The sequence below is a fragment of the Mauremys reevesii genome, linkage group 5, assembly GCF_016161935.1.
Source record: "Mauremys reevesii isolate NIE-2019 linkage group 5, ASM1616193v1, whole genome shotgun sequence".
Classification (NCBI taxonomy): domain Eukaryota; kingdom Metazoa; phylum Chordata; order Testudines; family Geoemydidae; genus Mauremys; species Mauremys reevesii.
In genome coordinates, this window is record NC_052627.1 from 11607410 (window position 1) to 11624965 (window position 17556).

Here is a 17556-nt window from a genome sequence, read left to right on the forward strand (position 1 = left end):
TGAAATCAGTGGAACTGCTTGAGGAGCAGGGTTCTATTCAAGGGGAGTAAGGGTGGAATAATCCAGACAGCAGGTTATTTAGCTAGACCGCTCAAATGATAATTTTGGCATATCCTTCCAATTTGTCTTGAAATTTCCCTGGGAACAGTTATGCAGACAAATACCAAGTTTGAATGTGATAATGCAGACTTCATATGTATATTAAAAAAGGGTATTTGCTCGTGGTCTTCCAACTCAGCTTGCCCTTGAGAGCAATAGCCTGTTTCCTTCTTACCCGTTCTCTTCTGCCTTTTGTGAACTACTGTGAGTGCGTAATACAACTATTTTACCGTAATTACACTAAGAAACTCACTATCAGTGGAAAAGAAGGATGATCCAATAGGTAGGGCACCAGCCAAGGACTCAGGAGATCTGGGTTCAATTCTTGGCTCTGCTAGAGACTCCCTGTGGGACCTTGGCACCTCTGGAGCCCTTTTAAAAAATTGGCATCACATTAGCTCTCCTCCAGTCATCTGATACAGAAGCTGATTTAAATGATAGGTTACAAAGCACAGTTAGTAGTTCTGCAATTTCACATTTGAGTTCTTTCAGAACTCTTGGGTGAACACCATCTGGTCCTGGTGAATTATTACTGTTTAGTTTATCAATTTGTTCAAAAACCTCCTCTAATGACACCTCAATCTGCGACTTTCCAAGGAAACAAAGGAACGTGGAGTGACCATCGCTACCAGTGATGGCCAACTGGCAAGGGACGTGTTAGAACTCCAGTGCGCTGGGCATGCCTTTCCGAGAAAGGCAAGCTTCCCCAGAAGGAGGCTAGAGGAACAAAGCTAATCCTCTTGACTCCTAAACTAAGCTAATTTAACTAACAAGCAAACTATCTAAAACTAAACTAGCAATGAGGTGAAAAAACTTTTAGCCAAGGCACGCTCAAGGTATGACGCTCTTAAGCACCATCTCAAGCCAACGTGGTCAAGAAGGAGCTGAGGGTGTTTCACCTGAGCAGCCCTACATAATCTCGGTGCTTGGCACAAGGCTGCGTAGGGAGCATGAGAGGGCTGAATGGACACTGCTAATGGAAATCTGCGATCGAAGGCGTGTGGGGCACACGTGCACCTAAAGTGGGGCATCCAGAGGGGGACACATCTCAGAAGAGAACCTGTGGAGGCTCTTCAGGAAGTTAGGCAAATTAGGCAGCAACATAGAGCATGAGCCCAAAAGGAGCTGGCACTCCCCAAAGAACTGGTAGCAAAGGCCCAGCATGGCTGACTCCATGAAGGAATCTCTTGCAGCATGGACTTCCTTAGTGGGGTCACGGAGTCAGCTGCTCACCCAGTACCTAGTGTGACACATTTGTCTCCAGTGCCGCAGAGGCACAGGGGGCCTGGTGCGATACATACCTTGGGTTAGCAGTGACAACCGCCTTTCTCCCCCATTGGTTGCATCTCGGGAGCAATCTGTACATCGTCCCCTCCACCAATCACCTTTACCTGTGTCACCGACACCAGATGTGGGCCAGGTCAGCGTCCCTGCCCAGTCGCCCAAGTTACAGCACTTGATTGGCGAGGGTGCGATCTCTGGAGGCCTCAAAGTCACCCACTGAAAGGGCAGTGGAGAAATAAAGAGGGGGAACTGCCTCTCTCCTTCTCTGCTCTTTCCCATTTCATTTCCCTTTTCTTTCTGTCTCAGATTCGCTTATACGATCCATGTCTAACCTGCAACACTTGTCTGGTGTTTCTTTTACTGATCTTTTCCTCCACCAGCAGAAACGTCAGAGGTTCTCCCTAGGCAGCCTCTGCCCTGGCACCGGAGAGGAACCTGGAAGAGAGACTAACAATTTGGGTGTGCCCTGATCGGGCCTCCATTTCAGGCCACACAATCTGCTTAGCCATCTCCCTGCCCAGTTTGCTCATACGCTACTCAATCCTCACAAAACACAAGAATCAGGTGTGCACATCTTTAGGCACCCTATGTGCCTTGACAACCCTTTGAAAATTAATTATGCACCCTGTTAAGTACTTACTTGGCCACTTAGCCAAGTCAGCTGCTCACCCCAATGGGCTTCAGAAATTGCAGCCAGGATGTTAAAACAAACAAAACCACGTCTCTCTGTGTAAACCTTTTAAGGTTATAAGTTGCCGATGTTCATACCCACAAAATATGTGCCCTTCAAACAACTCATTAATCTATATTCTGGCACACAGCAATTCTGTGCACAGACGGAATCATGTGCAACCTGCATAATGTGTGTGCACATAAAGATCATTGCTGGGTAAAGAGAGACACAAAAAACCTGAAGTCTTCCACCTTTGACCCATTAGACCACTGCCAGTTTCACATGAGAAAATGTCGAACCCACTGTCTCCAGGCTGAGCATAAGTTTCTAACAGGTGCCTACGTGAAGCACCTGCCCCAATGATTTAATCATTCCGGACCAGATTTTGCTCTCATTACAAAAGCATTAAGCCAAAGGAAGTTGCTTCAAGCTGATGAATTTACTCTGAGCAGAACAATTGAGAGAGGAGAAATTGTAAAAGTGTAGAAAACGGAAGTCAAGATAATGTGAGGGAACTGCGCTTATTTAGTCTGCAGAAGAGAAGAGTGAGGGGGGATTTGATAGCAGCCTTCAGGGGTTCCAAAGAGGATGGAGCTCGGCTGTTCTCAGTGGTGGCAGATGACAGAACAAGGAGCAATGGTCTCAAGTTGCAGGGAGGGAGGTCTAGGTCAGATATTAGGAAAAACTATTTCACTAGGATGGTGGTGAAGCACTGCAATGTGTTACCTAGGGAGGTGGTGGAATCTCCTTCCTTAGAGGTTTTTAAGGCCCGGCTTGACAAAGCCTTGGCTGGGATGATTTAGTTGGGGGTGGTCCTGCTTTGAGCAGGGGGCTGGACTAGATAACCTCCTGAGGTCTCTTCCAACCCTAATCTTTTATGATTAACTAGACAGCTAGAGAGTTTAATGAGGTTGACCTTGAGAAAAAGGAAAACCAAACCAACGTACCTTAAGGAATGCTCACTTCAAAACCTAGAGGAAATGGATGGTAATGCACCTAAGGTCAGCTCCTTTGCCCATACATCCTTGCTATTGTATTCATTGTACATTGGCACTTCTAATCAAGCAAGGCATGTCATGCTAGAGGGCTTAGGGTCCAGTTTAAAAGGGGAAATGTGCATGTTGACCTAATTTACATATTTTGTTGTGAGCATTTCACTTCTTACTAATGACTATATTAAAAAAACACGACACGCATCACTTGGAAAAAGTGAATACACATAACAAGGGAGCCCAATTTTCAAAAGACAAATGAGGTCCCCAAATTAGCCCTTACACAGTTAGGCACTGTTTCCCCATGGGTGTCTAAATGCAACTGAAATCTGGATCCACAATGTGCAGCACCTGAAACAAAAACAAAACAACAAAAACCCTTCTGAGCAATGTTGAAAATGATCAGCACCAGTATTCCAAAACTCACAGTTAGAAGCTGCAAAGTCTTTCAGGAGCCACTGTCCTCTGAATCTATTTTATTTCTCTATCTCAAGAACAAATCTCCCCATCTGAAGACATCTTGTGGGTGAGAAGATGAAAAAGAAAGCACATAATATTAATCTGGCAGGTTGGAGCTGGGCATATTTCCTTTACCCATTTCATTCTTGTTTAAATAGTGATATACTACAAGTTCCATGAGCGTGAAGCCAGCTGGGTAGAACTGTATTAACGAGTCCTTATAACAAAATAGCAAGTAGAGTCTTGTTCCTCTTGTCCAGCAGTGCACATCACTGGGCAAGAAGATGCCTGACTGACAAGTCTGGGAGTGTGGGGAGCTGCTATTTGATGTACTGGAAGATCAAGGTTGTCCAGATGAACACTTTCATAGTCTTCTCAAAACGTCATTAGCCCTTTGTCTTCTAAGATCTCAGGGGCTGCTCTCATTCTCAATATTATTTTTCCAAAATCATCTGATCTTTATTCTTCTTCGTTTTAACGATATCTTTTTTCAGTCATCCATTTCCCAGTGCAAAGTCTTGTCCGCCTTTGTCCACTGTGGCAATAGAAGCATAAATTGCATTTAACCCACTTGAGAGATCCGCCGTATTCATGTCATCCCAGGCCCACGCTATAGGCCATTGGGAAACCAGAAGTGGGCTAGACGGACTACTTGCCTTTGGCAGCGCGTGAACTCCATTCTTTGCCTCAGAGTGTTGAGAGACACATCGTTGTCTTCCTCCATACAGAATGCCTTTCCCTGTTGAACAATCAAGGCTTGAAGTTACCAAAAGCAGCTAAAAGAAGTCAGATCTCCACTCAAAACCAAATGAGCCGTAGTCGGACAATGGGAAAGGATCCTCAGCCATGTCAGTCCGCTCAGATAAGTCCCCCAACAACCTTTATTAAAGCAACGAAGGCTTTTATCAAAATGAGTGAAGCCAGGCGTGCTAGCTGTGCACCGGCTTTTTGATTTCCACTGTCTCCGGTTATCAGTGGCGCCTGCTAGTATTTTGTTGGCACTGGTAGTTCTTTCAAATAGGAACCTCCTGTAATTTACAGGAAAATCAGTAAGCATCCTATGTCAGATCTTCACAACGCTGTCTCCCCGGTTCAGACTTTGTATGGTGATTTCAACTTCCCGCACCTAAAATGGATAGCCAATTTGTGAATTTAATCATGCGGCAGAACTGTAATGATGTAAACCGAGCCAAATCCTACTTGCCTAAGTCACGTGAGCAGTCCCCACGAACTCAGTGCTCGTGGGCAGCTTCAGAATAATTTGAAATAGAGGCACAGAGGAGTTCAATGACTTGTCTAAGATCCCGCAATAAGTGAGTGACAGACCCAGGAAGAGATTCCTTAGCCCTCTGCTCTATCCACTCAGACTAATATAATGCTCTTGCTTCCAGGTATTCTGAACAGTCTAGAAATTCACATAACAATTTTCATGCCCCAGAAAACATCATTTTCCATACCTCTTTCTTACATAGCAATAGATTAGAGCGATGATCCCACTCAGTAACATTCCAGCACCAATTCCCACTGCAATATAGTGCTCATAAGAATTAAGCGCATACGAATTCAACGTCAAGTGTTCACATCTTTCGCCGTTGTAACCTGTCAGGCACCTAAAAAGAAAAAAAAAATCCACAAGAGTATTCAGAAAATCTTAACTTGAAACTGGAAGATACCTGTTACCTTTGATTCATTTTCAACACTTGGCAATTAAAATGTGGAAGGGAACTAAACTGGGGTGGGCAGATTCTATTTTGCAGTCAGAACCCCGTATGTCAGAAAGCTGCTGGATCCCTTGCAATGCGAATCCCCCCGAGAGAGGGTGTAGTGAGAAAACACTGTGCTCTGGTGATACCGAGCTGTTGTAATGACCATCGGGCCCACAGGCAGCCAAGAATAGCTCTAGAAAGCCCTGATGTATGTCAGGGCTGGATTTGGCACAGAACCACTCCCAGAAGCAGGGAGTCCCTGCTAGCCCAGGGGCACAGCTGGGGCACAGCTGTAAATTTAACCCTTTGGCTTCAGATTGCAGCTTGATGCTGCAGTTCTGATAGCAGAATGTGTCAAAGCAGCTTCCAAGCACTTCATCTTCTGCTTTAGCTTCTCCAGTAAGCTTTAATTACCAAGAGTATGATGTTGTCACAGCTCCATTGTGTTTTTAATAAAGAACCTGAACTTGCATGGTGCATAGGTTGCACTGGCTTCCGTGGAACTACTCAGATGATAAACGTATGCCCGCATACAGATCAAATTGCAGGTCAGGATAAATGTTAAGTGTAACATACACAGGAAAACAAATATAAACTCCTCTACTTCTCCAAGAGAGTCTATTTAAACATTCAATGTATTTACCTGCATATGGGTTTCTTGAGTTCACTATGAAAAGCACAGAGGCCATTAATACAATAACTGTCGTAGTCTTCAAGACAGGATTGCATAAACTTCAGAGCAACAGGTTCCTCGGTGTAGTCTATTGGGAAAGACGTAGGGGAGGAGGAAAAGTTACATTTGAAGAAATAAAATTGTCTGAAAACAGTAATCACGTCATTTTTAAAAGTACGATCGTTTACAAGAGAAAACCCCATTGCACACACGTTGAAGGTGATGTAAAATTTGCTGACCAATAGCGACACTGCCAACTAAAACAGAATGGAGACGCTGGACACCTTAGCCTGGAGTTTTTCAAACACCAGTTTTAAATCAATGATTTCCTCTTAATAAATGTGCAGAAGTTTAATGAATATGCTGGATTCATTCCAAGTTAATGTCAGCATAACCCAGCCTGAAACCCAGCAGGATAGGAGCACAGAGGATTAGCAGGATTGTTGTTAGCCACTGCTTCTGAATCTGGCCTAATGTGATTAATTTTTAATCAAAAGGACAAAACACCATTGCTTTAAGGCAGCTTGCCCGTCGTTTGTTCCCAACACTGGCAGCTAATTGTTTTATGTAAATGGCACAAATCAGGACCATTCTTCAGGATTGTGGCTAGATCACTATTTGTAGATAGAACGAGCCAGAGGCCAACAGTAATGGGTTGCGGGATGGGGGAGTGTAGTGGGGCAAAGGAAGGGAAGATGTCAAAGGCTTGCCAGTTGGAGGAAGTATTTGTTTGAACAGGTCTCCTGGCTGCAGGAGTTATTGATTGGGTGGAGCGGCCAATCAATGCCTGTTATTTCGGGGAATTGTTTTAGACATAGCCGAGTGAGTTCTAACCTGAATATTTCACAACACCGGCTTTCAGTCATGACCGCAAGAAAAGCAAAAACACATGCAGGACAAGAACAACACCGCTTCCAAGTCACTGAAGTCTGGTATTGGTCTTCTGTCAAGCGGAAAGCTTCCCTCTGAGTACATGCTGAAACAATGCTCCACCAGGGCGCTCATGTACTCTACGTTGTTGGAGGTGCCGTCAGAGATGTAAGCCCAACGTCCTGTCCTGACCACTTGTGGTCACTGACGATCCCATGACACATTTCTCAAGAGTGACATTATTAATCCCCCATTTCCTGACCAAATTCCAACCGGAGTGATTCCATTCTGCCTTGCTACATTCCCCCGTGCTCTCCGCTGGGTGAGCTCTTCCTCTTCTCATCCTAGTCCAAACAGTTCCAGGTGGCTCTTGCGTGCCAACGTATCGTAAACCACTTCTGTCACCATTACTCAGGCTGAGCAGCAGCTCCCTAAGGGAGTAGTCCCACTGACATCCAAGATACCGTTATGCTGAGTGAGAGGGACTGGAGATTGCGTCAATCGTGTACCTCTTTGAGACTGGATGCGAACTCACCCTTCAGTTAATCAGAAGCCCCTCCACCATCACCCCTGCACCAAAGACAAAAGGGGGTTGTGAACCTGCCCAGGAGTTTGGAGTGAGTGGGGTGGGGGAGAGCTTTGCTGAGACACAGAGAGTGGACCAGATGGCACACACAGAGGCAGGCAGACGCAAAGAGCAAGCCAGCCAAGCAGTAGCCAGAGAGTACAGGAGGGTTGCCACCCGTCTGGGTTTTACCTGGACAACCCGGTTTTTGGCTTCGGTGTCCGGGTGCCATTTAGGATTGCCAGGTGCCCAGTTTTTGACCGGAAAGTCCGGTTGAAAAGGTGACCTGGCAGCGCCCAGTCAGATGTACCGACTGGACACCAAAAATCCAGTTACCGCAGGGAAGGAGGCGGCGCCAGGTCATTAAGCCACACCAGCCCCTGCTCAGCTGGGGCTGCCTCCTACCTGCTGGCAGGCTCCTTGTCTGGCTGCAGGAGCTCCCAGCCCAGCCCTGGAGCAAGGGGGCCCAACTGGGGAGGGAGGAAGGTGGAGAGGATCCAGGGAGCTACAGGGGGAGGGAGGGAGAGGACAGAGGGATTGGGGCGGGGCCTTGGGGGGAAGAGGGAGAGAAGGGGGCAGGGCCTCAGGAGTCCTGTTACCAGCAATTAGAAAGGTGACAACCCTAGAGTACACTGTGACCCTGGAAAAAGCTACAGAGAGTATTTTTTGGGTCTGTTGGCTAAAGAGGCTTGGAGCTGTAAGCTCAGAAGTCGTTTCCTGCTATGTAATGTTTTCTGCGCTCACTCAGAGACACAGGACTTTGTACATTCTTTGTAAACAAAATTGCATCAGATAAATACCTGATATCACCAATTTCATCTCCCAGCTGAACATCCCCAGAGCTCCAAACTGCAGCTTAGGTCAAAAAGAGGCAAAGAGTACAACGCAGCCTGTGTATTGGTAGCAGCACCAAGCCTCGGGGTTGTTAAGTGCTTTGGTATTTTAGGGGATGAAAGAGCCTACAGACATTTATTCTTGAAATAAGTAGGTGGGTTATTCCTCCCTTTCAGGAAATGCTGCTGGAGTGGGAAGAACCACCTTAATTTAAAATGAACTTTTTTAGGCGGTGAAGCCAAATTCTCTGCTGCTGTAACCACGGAAGTCAATGACTCTTGCTAGCAGAGAATTTGACCCTGTATCTAATAATCAGAGTAAAATGTCCCACACTATAAACCATGCCCATGTTAACAGAGGCTGACCAAGCCTCAAGTGACGGTACTACAAAGCGGAGGCTTGGCAAGAGTCTTGCAGGTCAGCTGAGGATGGCCGGGCTGTGCAGACAATTCACTCAAACCCTGGATTGTGGGAACACTTTGGGTAGGTCTACACTGCAGTTAGACACCCAGAACTGGCTCAGCCCACAAGCCCGAGTCAGCTGGCATGGGCCCGCTGCGGGTGTTTAATTGCAGTGTAGACATACCTTTCTGTCACTCCGTAGCAACTCTTGCGGCTGACTCAGAGGGAAGTGCTTTTAAGACATGTGACTCCTTTGAGGGAAAAAAAAAGAGTATAAAAATGAAGCAAATTAAATTACTGTTGGGATTCCTTAATTAACACTTAAAGAAGCAACGCTGCTGGACAGAGTAGCCAAAACTCTGCTCTGTGGGCTCGAGTAGGACTGTGAACCAGAGGGGTCTCCAGGCAACTGAGGCCTTGTTTCGGGGGAATCCGAGACAGACCAGAGGGCTGAAAAGAACAGATCTGGAAGGAAGAAGCCGTCTATAAACTTGGTAACCATCTTCTCTGTTTGCCAAGCAGGAACTGCGTGAGGCTAGCGCGGGGCCTGTTTGTGTATGTTTGTGAAAGAGAGACTCGTTAAGGGGAATGTAATGCATAGCTCTTAATGTCTAACATAGGAGTTATGTGCTTGCTATAACCCTTTACCACTTGTGTAATTCCTTCTCAATAAACTGCTGTGCATTGAAAATAATGACTGGACCTTTTTCACTGGTATGACGGTAATCTGCTCCGCCAGGAGCCAGTAAAGATCCATTTCAGGGGTAGTAGCACCCCCTGTTGTCAACCCTGGGGAGGTAGGATTATTCTGCTAAATATTTCACGTAAAGCCATGGTATAATGGTTAAAATAAATTAAAAACATATCATTAAAATTTGCTAATCTACATAGAAAAAAGCACAAAATCTCCCGCTGTCAGAATAAAACTGTAATATTTTTACTCTGCATCAAAAAAACCTTCCTGGTTTTCTATGGAAGTACCACAGCAAGTTGCCAAAAGGTGGCAGCATTCCATTTGCAGAGGATGAAAGTCCAAAACAGCTGTATCAGATCTCATTGTTATTCTAATGCATTTAAAACAGGAATGAAAAAACAGGCCTAGAAAATGTTTTGAGACACGCTTGGAGAGAACAATCTTGTAATTCAAGGGCCTAGTCCTACAGTAATTTCTCTCTCTCTCTCTCTCTCTCTCTCTCTCTCTCACACACACACACACACACACACACACACACACACACACACACACACACACACACACACACACACACACACACACACACACACACACACACACACACACACACACACACACACACACACACACACACACACACACACACCCCCTGCTGACATCGGTGGGAGTTTTGTCTAACAAAGGGCTGCAAGCTCAGATCTGAAATCCAGACCCCAAAATTAAAAGTGCTAAATACTGTAACACTACAATTTAAGAGGAATTACAGTCAAATGAATTATAAAATCTGAAACAAAAAGAAAAACGTTTTTTCTAATCACATATGGAGACAATTCTACTAACTTAAATATCGTATTATCCACCTACACACTGGATAAGCTGTTTAAAGAGCACATAGTGACACTGACCTTTGCAAAGCATTTTGTGATCTATCAACGAAAAGCATCATATAAGAACCAGGTATTAGTTCCCATTTGCCCTTTAAGTCATGTGAAGAAAATACGCAGTATAAGCATGCATATAGATGGATGTTTGCCACATGCGAGTCATACAAAGAAGTGAATTTGACCTGATCTGACATGAAATCAAAATAATGGATAACTCTTCAGTTATCTTCAGATTGGTCATGACAAAACTGACAAATTTTAGTTTGACACAGAATGATAGAGCTGCTATAAAAGAAAAACTAAGTGTATATGCTATATAGTTACCATATGTACCAACACACACACACACACACACACACACACACACACAGAGTCCATGTATGCACGCACATCCACATGCAAAATATCCAAAAACCATTGCGAGTGCCAGAGGTAGATTTGTATAAACTACAAATACCCAGTCTTAGCTCCAGACTGCAATGCACTTAATAGAAATTGCATCAGACAGAAATCCGTCATTTCTTCTGCATTAACTTTGATGCATGTTGCCCCATTTCTGAGCAGGTGAGAACTAATCATCCCGAGGGATGCAGGTAAATGCGTCAAAGAACTTATCTGACCACAGTACGACAGCTGATCCATCAGGGGGCTATTTGGAGTAGGCTGTACAAAACAGACCAGGAGTTGGCTGGATGGCCTGCACAAGTTCTTTTCCCTGCATTTTGAGAGTATATTCACCCTCAGCTCCTGGCACTCAGCTGATGACGATGAGTATGTAGATTTTCATCCGTGATCCAGCTCATCTAACTCTCTCCCAGTTCTGTCCCACTCTGAGTAAAACAAGACCCTTCCTATCTCCCCAATTCCTTCCTGATGAACACTGGAAGACGTCCCCCTTGGGCAGGAAGAAATTCTCATATTCCCTATCAACTTCCAGTCAGCTGCCAGCCCAGCCTCCTGTCTCTCCATGTTGCTTCTCTCCTCTCGCTGACCTTGCCGCTCAAGATGAACCACCAACCCCTAAGTTTTGAAGTTGAGGATGACTGCATACGACATGCAGACCAGGGAAGGAGGAAGGTTCCTGGCTGATGGGTGTGGGACTCAGCTCACTCTTGCCTGGATCCACAATCCCACAGGATAGTGCCATTTCCAACCTGGCATTCGCTTGGGAGTTAATTAATTTCCTAAGGGTTTGTTATTAACATGCTTTAATTATGAGCTTCCTTACTTCAGTGTTTAATGACTGTTCCACCTGTCTAGAAATGGAAGCTGCAAGAATGGAGTGAAGGGACGTGGCCAGTTTCACACAAGAGTCTTTAAACATTTCCATCCACCCTGAAGTCCAGTCTTCTAACTCTTAAAGGGTTACAGTTTTTAAAAGCAGAGGACTCTGATGAAGTGGGTTATATCCCACAAAAGCTTTTGCCCAAATAAATTTGTTAGTCTCCAAGGTGCCACAAGTACTTCTCATTGTTTTTGCTGATACAGGCTAACACGGCTACAGCTCTGATACTTGTATCTGCAAACCCCAAGTGTGCAATTGCATGCCTGTATTTGTGAGCAATTGTTAAAGCTGACTGCAAATATCCATTTTATATCCGTAACGACAGCAAGTGCACATTGAGGAGGTACAGCTGCCCACGTGGCTTTGTTCATGCAAGTGAACCTCTCATTTGTGAAAATCTGGCCCACAATAAATTCTCTCTCTCTAGTACAACCAGTATTTCAGACAGCAAGGCTAGTCAATGAATCACAGCATAAATGTCTACAGCCATGTGACACCAAAGAGCACCATTTTTTCTCCTTTATCCAATGCTGGAAGAACACCCATGTCACAGAGAAACACTCTAGGCCACATCATGGGCTCCATCTACATCAGGTGTGGGCAAAGTACGGCCTGCCAGCCGTTTTAATCTGGCCCTTGAGCGCCTGTTGGGGAGCGGGGTCTGGGGCTTGCCCCACTCTGGTGCTCCTGCCGGGGAGCAGGGTCGGGGGCCACTTCATGTGGCTCCCGGAAGCAGCGGCATGGCCCCCCTCCAGCTCCTACGCATACGGGCAGCCAGGAGGCTCCGCTCTGAACGCTGCCCCCACAGCTCTCATTGGCCGGGAACTGCGGCCAATGGGAGCTGCAGGGGTGGTGCCTGCGGATGAGGCAGCGTGCATATCTGCCTGGTTACGCCTTTGCGTAGGAGCCGCAGAAGGGACATGCCACTGCTTCTAGAAGCTGCTTGAGGTAAGCGCCGCCTGGAGCCTGCACCCCTGGGCCACAGCCCCGATCCCCCTCCCGCTCGCCAAACCCCTCAGTCCCAGCCTGGGGCACCCCCCTACACCCCAAACTCCTCAGCCCCAGCCCCACCCCAGCCCCCAATCCCCTGCCCCCTCCTGCACCCTGAACTCCTCATTTCTGGTCCCACCCGGAGCCCGCACTCCCAACCAGAGACCTCACCTCTCCCACACCCGAATCCCAATTTTGTGAGTATTCATGGCCCGCCATACAATCTCTATTCCCAAATGTGGCCCTTGGGCCAAAAAGTGTGCCCACCCCGATCTACATTGATAAAGGAAAGTACTGCACTTAAAAGCAGACCAAAAATTATTATGAATGTCTTTCAATACTACTTCTTGCATACTGCTATGGCTCTCATGTGACTATGACTGAGACAAGTCAACAGGATCAGTATTTTGACTCTTTGTGGATGATGGGGAGAAAGGAAAGCTTACAGATTGACTAAAAAGCTACTTGAAAGCCTTCAGATGACCTAGCATTGATTGACTGCATATGTCGATTTAAAAACTAAAAACAAATACATCTTAAAAACAGAATAGTTAAAAATCCATTCCTCCTTTCCTTACCTGCCAAGACCTGAGTTCAAGATTCTTCATTTCCCTAACAACAAGTACACCGCTACCTTGATATAACACCACCCAATATAACATGAATTTGGAAATAAAGCGGTAAAGCAGCGCTACGGGGGTGGGTGGGTGGGTGGGGAGCGGGGCTGCACACTCCAGTGGATCAAAGCAAGTTCGATATAACGCGGTTTCACCTATAACGTGGTAAGATTTTTTGGCTCCCAAGGACTGCGTTATATCGAGGTAGAGGTGTACTGTCATCACATTGCTAATACCTATGGTAGCATCAAGAATGCAGCTTGCAGGAAAAACACAAAGCTCTGTACTCAGATCTTGGCAACCTTTCAAGTTTACCTTTAAGCAGACGTATATTGAAGAGAAACAAGAAACAGAACAAAAGGACACCATCAACATCAGTTGCAGTGGTTTTGGCAATCAAAGACTGCAGTGCAACAAATAAAGAAGCTGTCCAATAGTCCAATATTCGGGTATCAGCTGCATTCTCACTTGATGTACATGACAATTCGGATTTAAGAAATAGCTGCTGATACATAGAAAAGGAATAATGGTTCAGGCTGGCTGAAGAGACCTTCAGAAAGTGCACAGAATCTACAGTACCTGGTTATTACATACTTAAAAAAAACCAACCCTGTGTATCTTAGGATAAGTATCAGCAGGGGGGAAATTATTTTTTTGTAGTGACCCAGCCACTGCCAGTCACTACAAAAAATAATTTCCCCTCTGTTGATATTCACCCCTTCTTCTCAACTGTTGGGAACTGGCCTCGTTAGCACTGACAACTCCACTTGTTAAGGCAACTCCTATCTTTTCATGTGCTGTATATTTATACCTGCTACTGTATTTTCCACTCCATCATCCGATGAAGTGGGTTATATCCCATGAAAGCTTATGCCCAAATAAATGTTATTTAGTCTCTAAGGTGCCACAAGGACTCCTTGTTTTCACTGATACAGACTAACAGGGCTACCCCTCTGAAACTAATAGAGAAATGTTCGCATTACAATAAACGCTACCATTTGACTAAATGACAGTCATGTTAAGAGTAGTTATCAATTCAGGTACACTCAGTAGATAAGCATTTGTAGACTGAAAAAAAAAATCCTATTTGAGACAATACAGAGCAGAGCAGAAATACCTTCTGTGTTGTTTTTTGCCCAGCTATTCCATAGGTCTGTGGTTAGCGATGAAACAGTAATAGCTGCCTCTTCACCCAGTGCTACCATTGCTGTATAATGCAAACACATATTGGCTTTAGCAGGAAAACACTTTTGCATGAAGCTTATTTCATCTGTACAAATGTGTCCATTAAATGGACTGCTGAATGACTAAACTTAAATAATGAGGATTTATTTTTATTACGTTCTTGCCTCTTTGAATTCCTTTTGTCACAAATTAGTGGGGAACAGAAAATGAACTACTGTTTGTGTAGTCTCAGAATACATATCCATGCTGTTATAAATCCCATTGTAATTACTGGATATTGTACAATACAGTTCACTAGAACATGCTATATAAGGCATATCTACTGATAGATAGATTCTCTTTAAAATGATTTGAAAGGAAATCATCTCTATCCAAAAATTCAGTGAAGTCAGAAACTATTGAAACTAATTTTGTTTCTGAATTCCTTTGAGCTTTTTGGATTTTCTTCCCCACTGCTTATTACAGAAAATAGGCGTGAACTTTTCTTAAACAAACGTATAAATACAAAACCTTATTTCTATAAGACACCAATAAAAACCCCAGTAAACCTACCTCTTAGCAAAATATATATTAGCATTCCAAGAGCCATATCTAGCAGCAGATTAACAGCGTTTGCTTCTCTTCTTTCCAGACAGCTGGGTTGTTCTGCTTACCTGTGCTCATGTGTCTTCCTTGCACTTATATACCATGAAGCGTCACCTGCTGTTCTGACCAATCAAAAAAAAAAAAGTGCATCTGGCAACAACCTAAAGCCTCAGGGCAACCACACATTCATTTAGGAAACTACCATTATCTAGCAATCTGTTCGGGTTCTCTTTTGAAATACCCGTTTCCTATTACCTGTAGGCATAATTGTGCATGCAAGGACACTGTTTTATGGAGAAACCTGGTATCTGTCAAAGCAGAGTAACAAGATGCAGCGAAGCAAAAGTCAGTGAAACTAAACGTATGTGCTACTTACAAATGTGTGGCTTGTACTTTGGGGGGCTTGTATTATTCCTAGAGAGGAAGGATTGGCCAATGGTTAAGGCACTAGCTGAGAACTTAGAAGACACAGACCTCACTGAAGCTGATGGGTGTGCTAACCACCTCTCATTCAGGCTAAAAAGGGAGCAATGAAATGTCTCTTTGTTTAGTGATAGCTGAAACAATGGGAGACCACCACCCAAGGTACTGGCTGCATAAAGGCCTGGGCAGAGGCTTAGCCATGCATGCAGGGGTTTCCTTAGAATGGATTGAAAATGCAGGGGTTGGGGCATTCTTTGGTTGGAGCTATGGGGGTGAGAAGCAGAAAACCTGGGGAAAGCCAGAGAAGAACTGGTAGCATGGCTGTGAAAGGAAACCAAGAGGGCTTCTCTTTGGGCAGAAAGGTAGACTTGGAAATTGTGAGGAAGAAAACTGTGTCTTCCTGTTTCTATTGTGTGCAGGGAAACAGGACACTGTTTACATTCTTTGTAAATAAACAGGGTTGCACTGATAAATATACCTCACTCCTATCACTCATTGCTCTTTCTAATGGAAACAATCCTGCAAGGCCATCCATATTGGTTAACAGCTCAGGCCAAAGGGGCACGAAGAGCCATACAGGCAGTGATGAGCTGCCAAAATCTTAACAACGGGTTCCCTATAAAAAGTTCTGATTTAATAACGGGTTCCCTATAAAAAGTTCTGATTTAAGGGATGTGCGACAGCATGTATTTTTTGTACCAATAGGGTTACCATACGTCCATATTTTCCCAGGAGGTGATTAAGAACCGAAAAGCCTGACATATCCAGGAAAATACAGATGTATTTTAACCCTACCTAAAGTTCTTTTTTAAAAAGATGGGGCTGAACTAGAAATGAACTCCACTTCATATGTGTGATCAGGGACAGTCTCAATTTTTGGGTCTTTTTCTTATATAGGCTCCTATTACCCCTCACCCCTGTCCCGATTTTTCACACTTGCTGTCTGGTCACTCTAGGGTGTGCACATGTGTGGGTCCCAGCTGCTCCCTGCCCCCCCTCCCATTGAAGCAGGTGTGCAGGGTTACTGCCCTGGGAACTGCAGGGCACCAGTGGATGTGGGGCTGGCTGCAGATAGGGGCGTGGGGCAGGGCTAGCTGGAGGCAGGGAGTGACACAGGCTGGCTGTGGGCAGGTGATGCAGACGGGCGGGCTGCGGGTGGCTGTGGCAGGGGGTGGCTGTGGCAGGGGCTTCAGGCAGAGGCTGGCTGCGGGCGGCTGTGGCAAGGGCTGGCTGTGGGCAGGGGCTGGCTGCGGGTGGCGGGGGGCCGGGGCGGGCGGGGGGCAGGGGTGGCTGCGGGCGGCTGGGGGCAGGGGCTGGCTGGGGGCAGGGGCTGGCTGGGGATGGCAGGGGCTGGCAGGGGATGGCAGGGGCTGGCAGGGGTGGCTGGGGCAGGGGTGGGGCAGAGGCTGGCTGGGGCGGCTGGGGGCAGGGGCTGGCAGGGGTGGCTGGGGGCAGGGGGGGCAGGGGGTGGCAGGGGCTGGCTGGGGCAGGGGCTGGCAGGGGTGGCAGGGGCAGGGGCTGGCAGGGGTGGCTGGGGGCAGGGGCTGGCAGGGGCAGGGGCTAGCAGGGGTGGCTGCGGGCGGCTGGGGGAGGGGCTGGCTGGGGGCAGGGGCTGGCTGCGGGGGGCTGGGGGCAGGGGCTGGCTGGGGCAGGGGTGGCTGGGGGCAGGGGCTGGCAGGGGTGGCTGGGGGCGGCTGGGGCAGGGGCTGGCAGGGGTGGCTGCGGGCAGCTGGGGGCAGGGGTGGCTGGGGGCAGGGGCTGGCTGGGGCTGGCAGGGGGCAGGGGCTGGGGCAGAGGCTGGCTGGGGGCGGCTGGTGGCTGGGGGCAGGGGGGTGGCTGTGGCAGGGAAGGCGGGGGAGGGGCACAGACACTCACACGGGGGGGGGGGGGCTGGGGGCAGCAGGACGCAGCCGGGGACTCACCAGGCAGCAGCAGGAGTCCCAGGGCCAGAGGTCCAAAGAGCAGGAGCAGCAACAGGGCCAGGAGGCAGCTCACATGGCTCTCGCAGCACAGCGCAGCGCCCCCCGGCGGCCGGGAGGAGGAATTACAGGCTTCCCAGGCAGAGCCCATCAAAGCTTCCCTCGCAGGGAAGCTAGTTAACAAGCGGTTCTAAAACCGCTTCTAAATTTAACAACGGGTTCGCGCCAACCGGTGCCAACCCGCTCCAGCTCACCCCTGGATACAGGTACCTAAGAAGACACCTGAAAGATAGTACAGCATCAGTTACATTTCTATTAGTGTCTACAATTAGGACTGGTCCCTCCCAGGGTCACTAATTTAATCAGCGGTCCCTTGTCCAGCAAAGCACGTGTACATGCAGGTAGTCCCATTGCCCT

The 17556-nt window shown here is 46.8% G+C and overlaps 1 protein-coding gene across 1 annotated transcript; it reads right to left on the reverse strand.

Annotated features, from left to right (window-relative positions):
• Positions 1-3267: 3267 nt before the first annotated feature.
• On the reverse strand, positions 3268-17184 carry EPGN (epithelial mitogen). The gene is made up of 6 exons (XM_039542392.1): positions 17143-17184; positions 14765-14919; positions 14145-14234; positions 5857-5974; positions 4965-5117; positions 3268-4246 (listed from the first exon to the last, which is right to left on the reverse strand). The coding sequence occupies exons 2-6, from the start codon at positions 14799-14801 to the stop codon at positions 4195-4197; spliced, it is 450 nt and encodes a 149-aa protein (XP_039398326.1). The 5' UTR covers positions 14802-14919; positions 17143-17184; the 3' UTR covers positions 3268-4194.
• Positions 17185-17556: the final 372 nt, after the last annotated feature.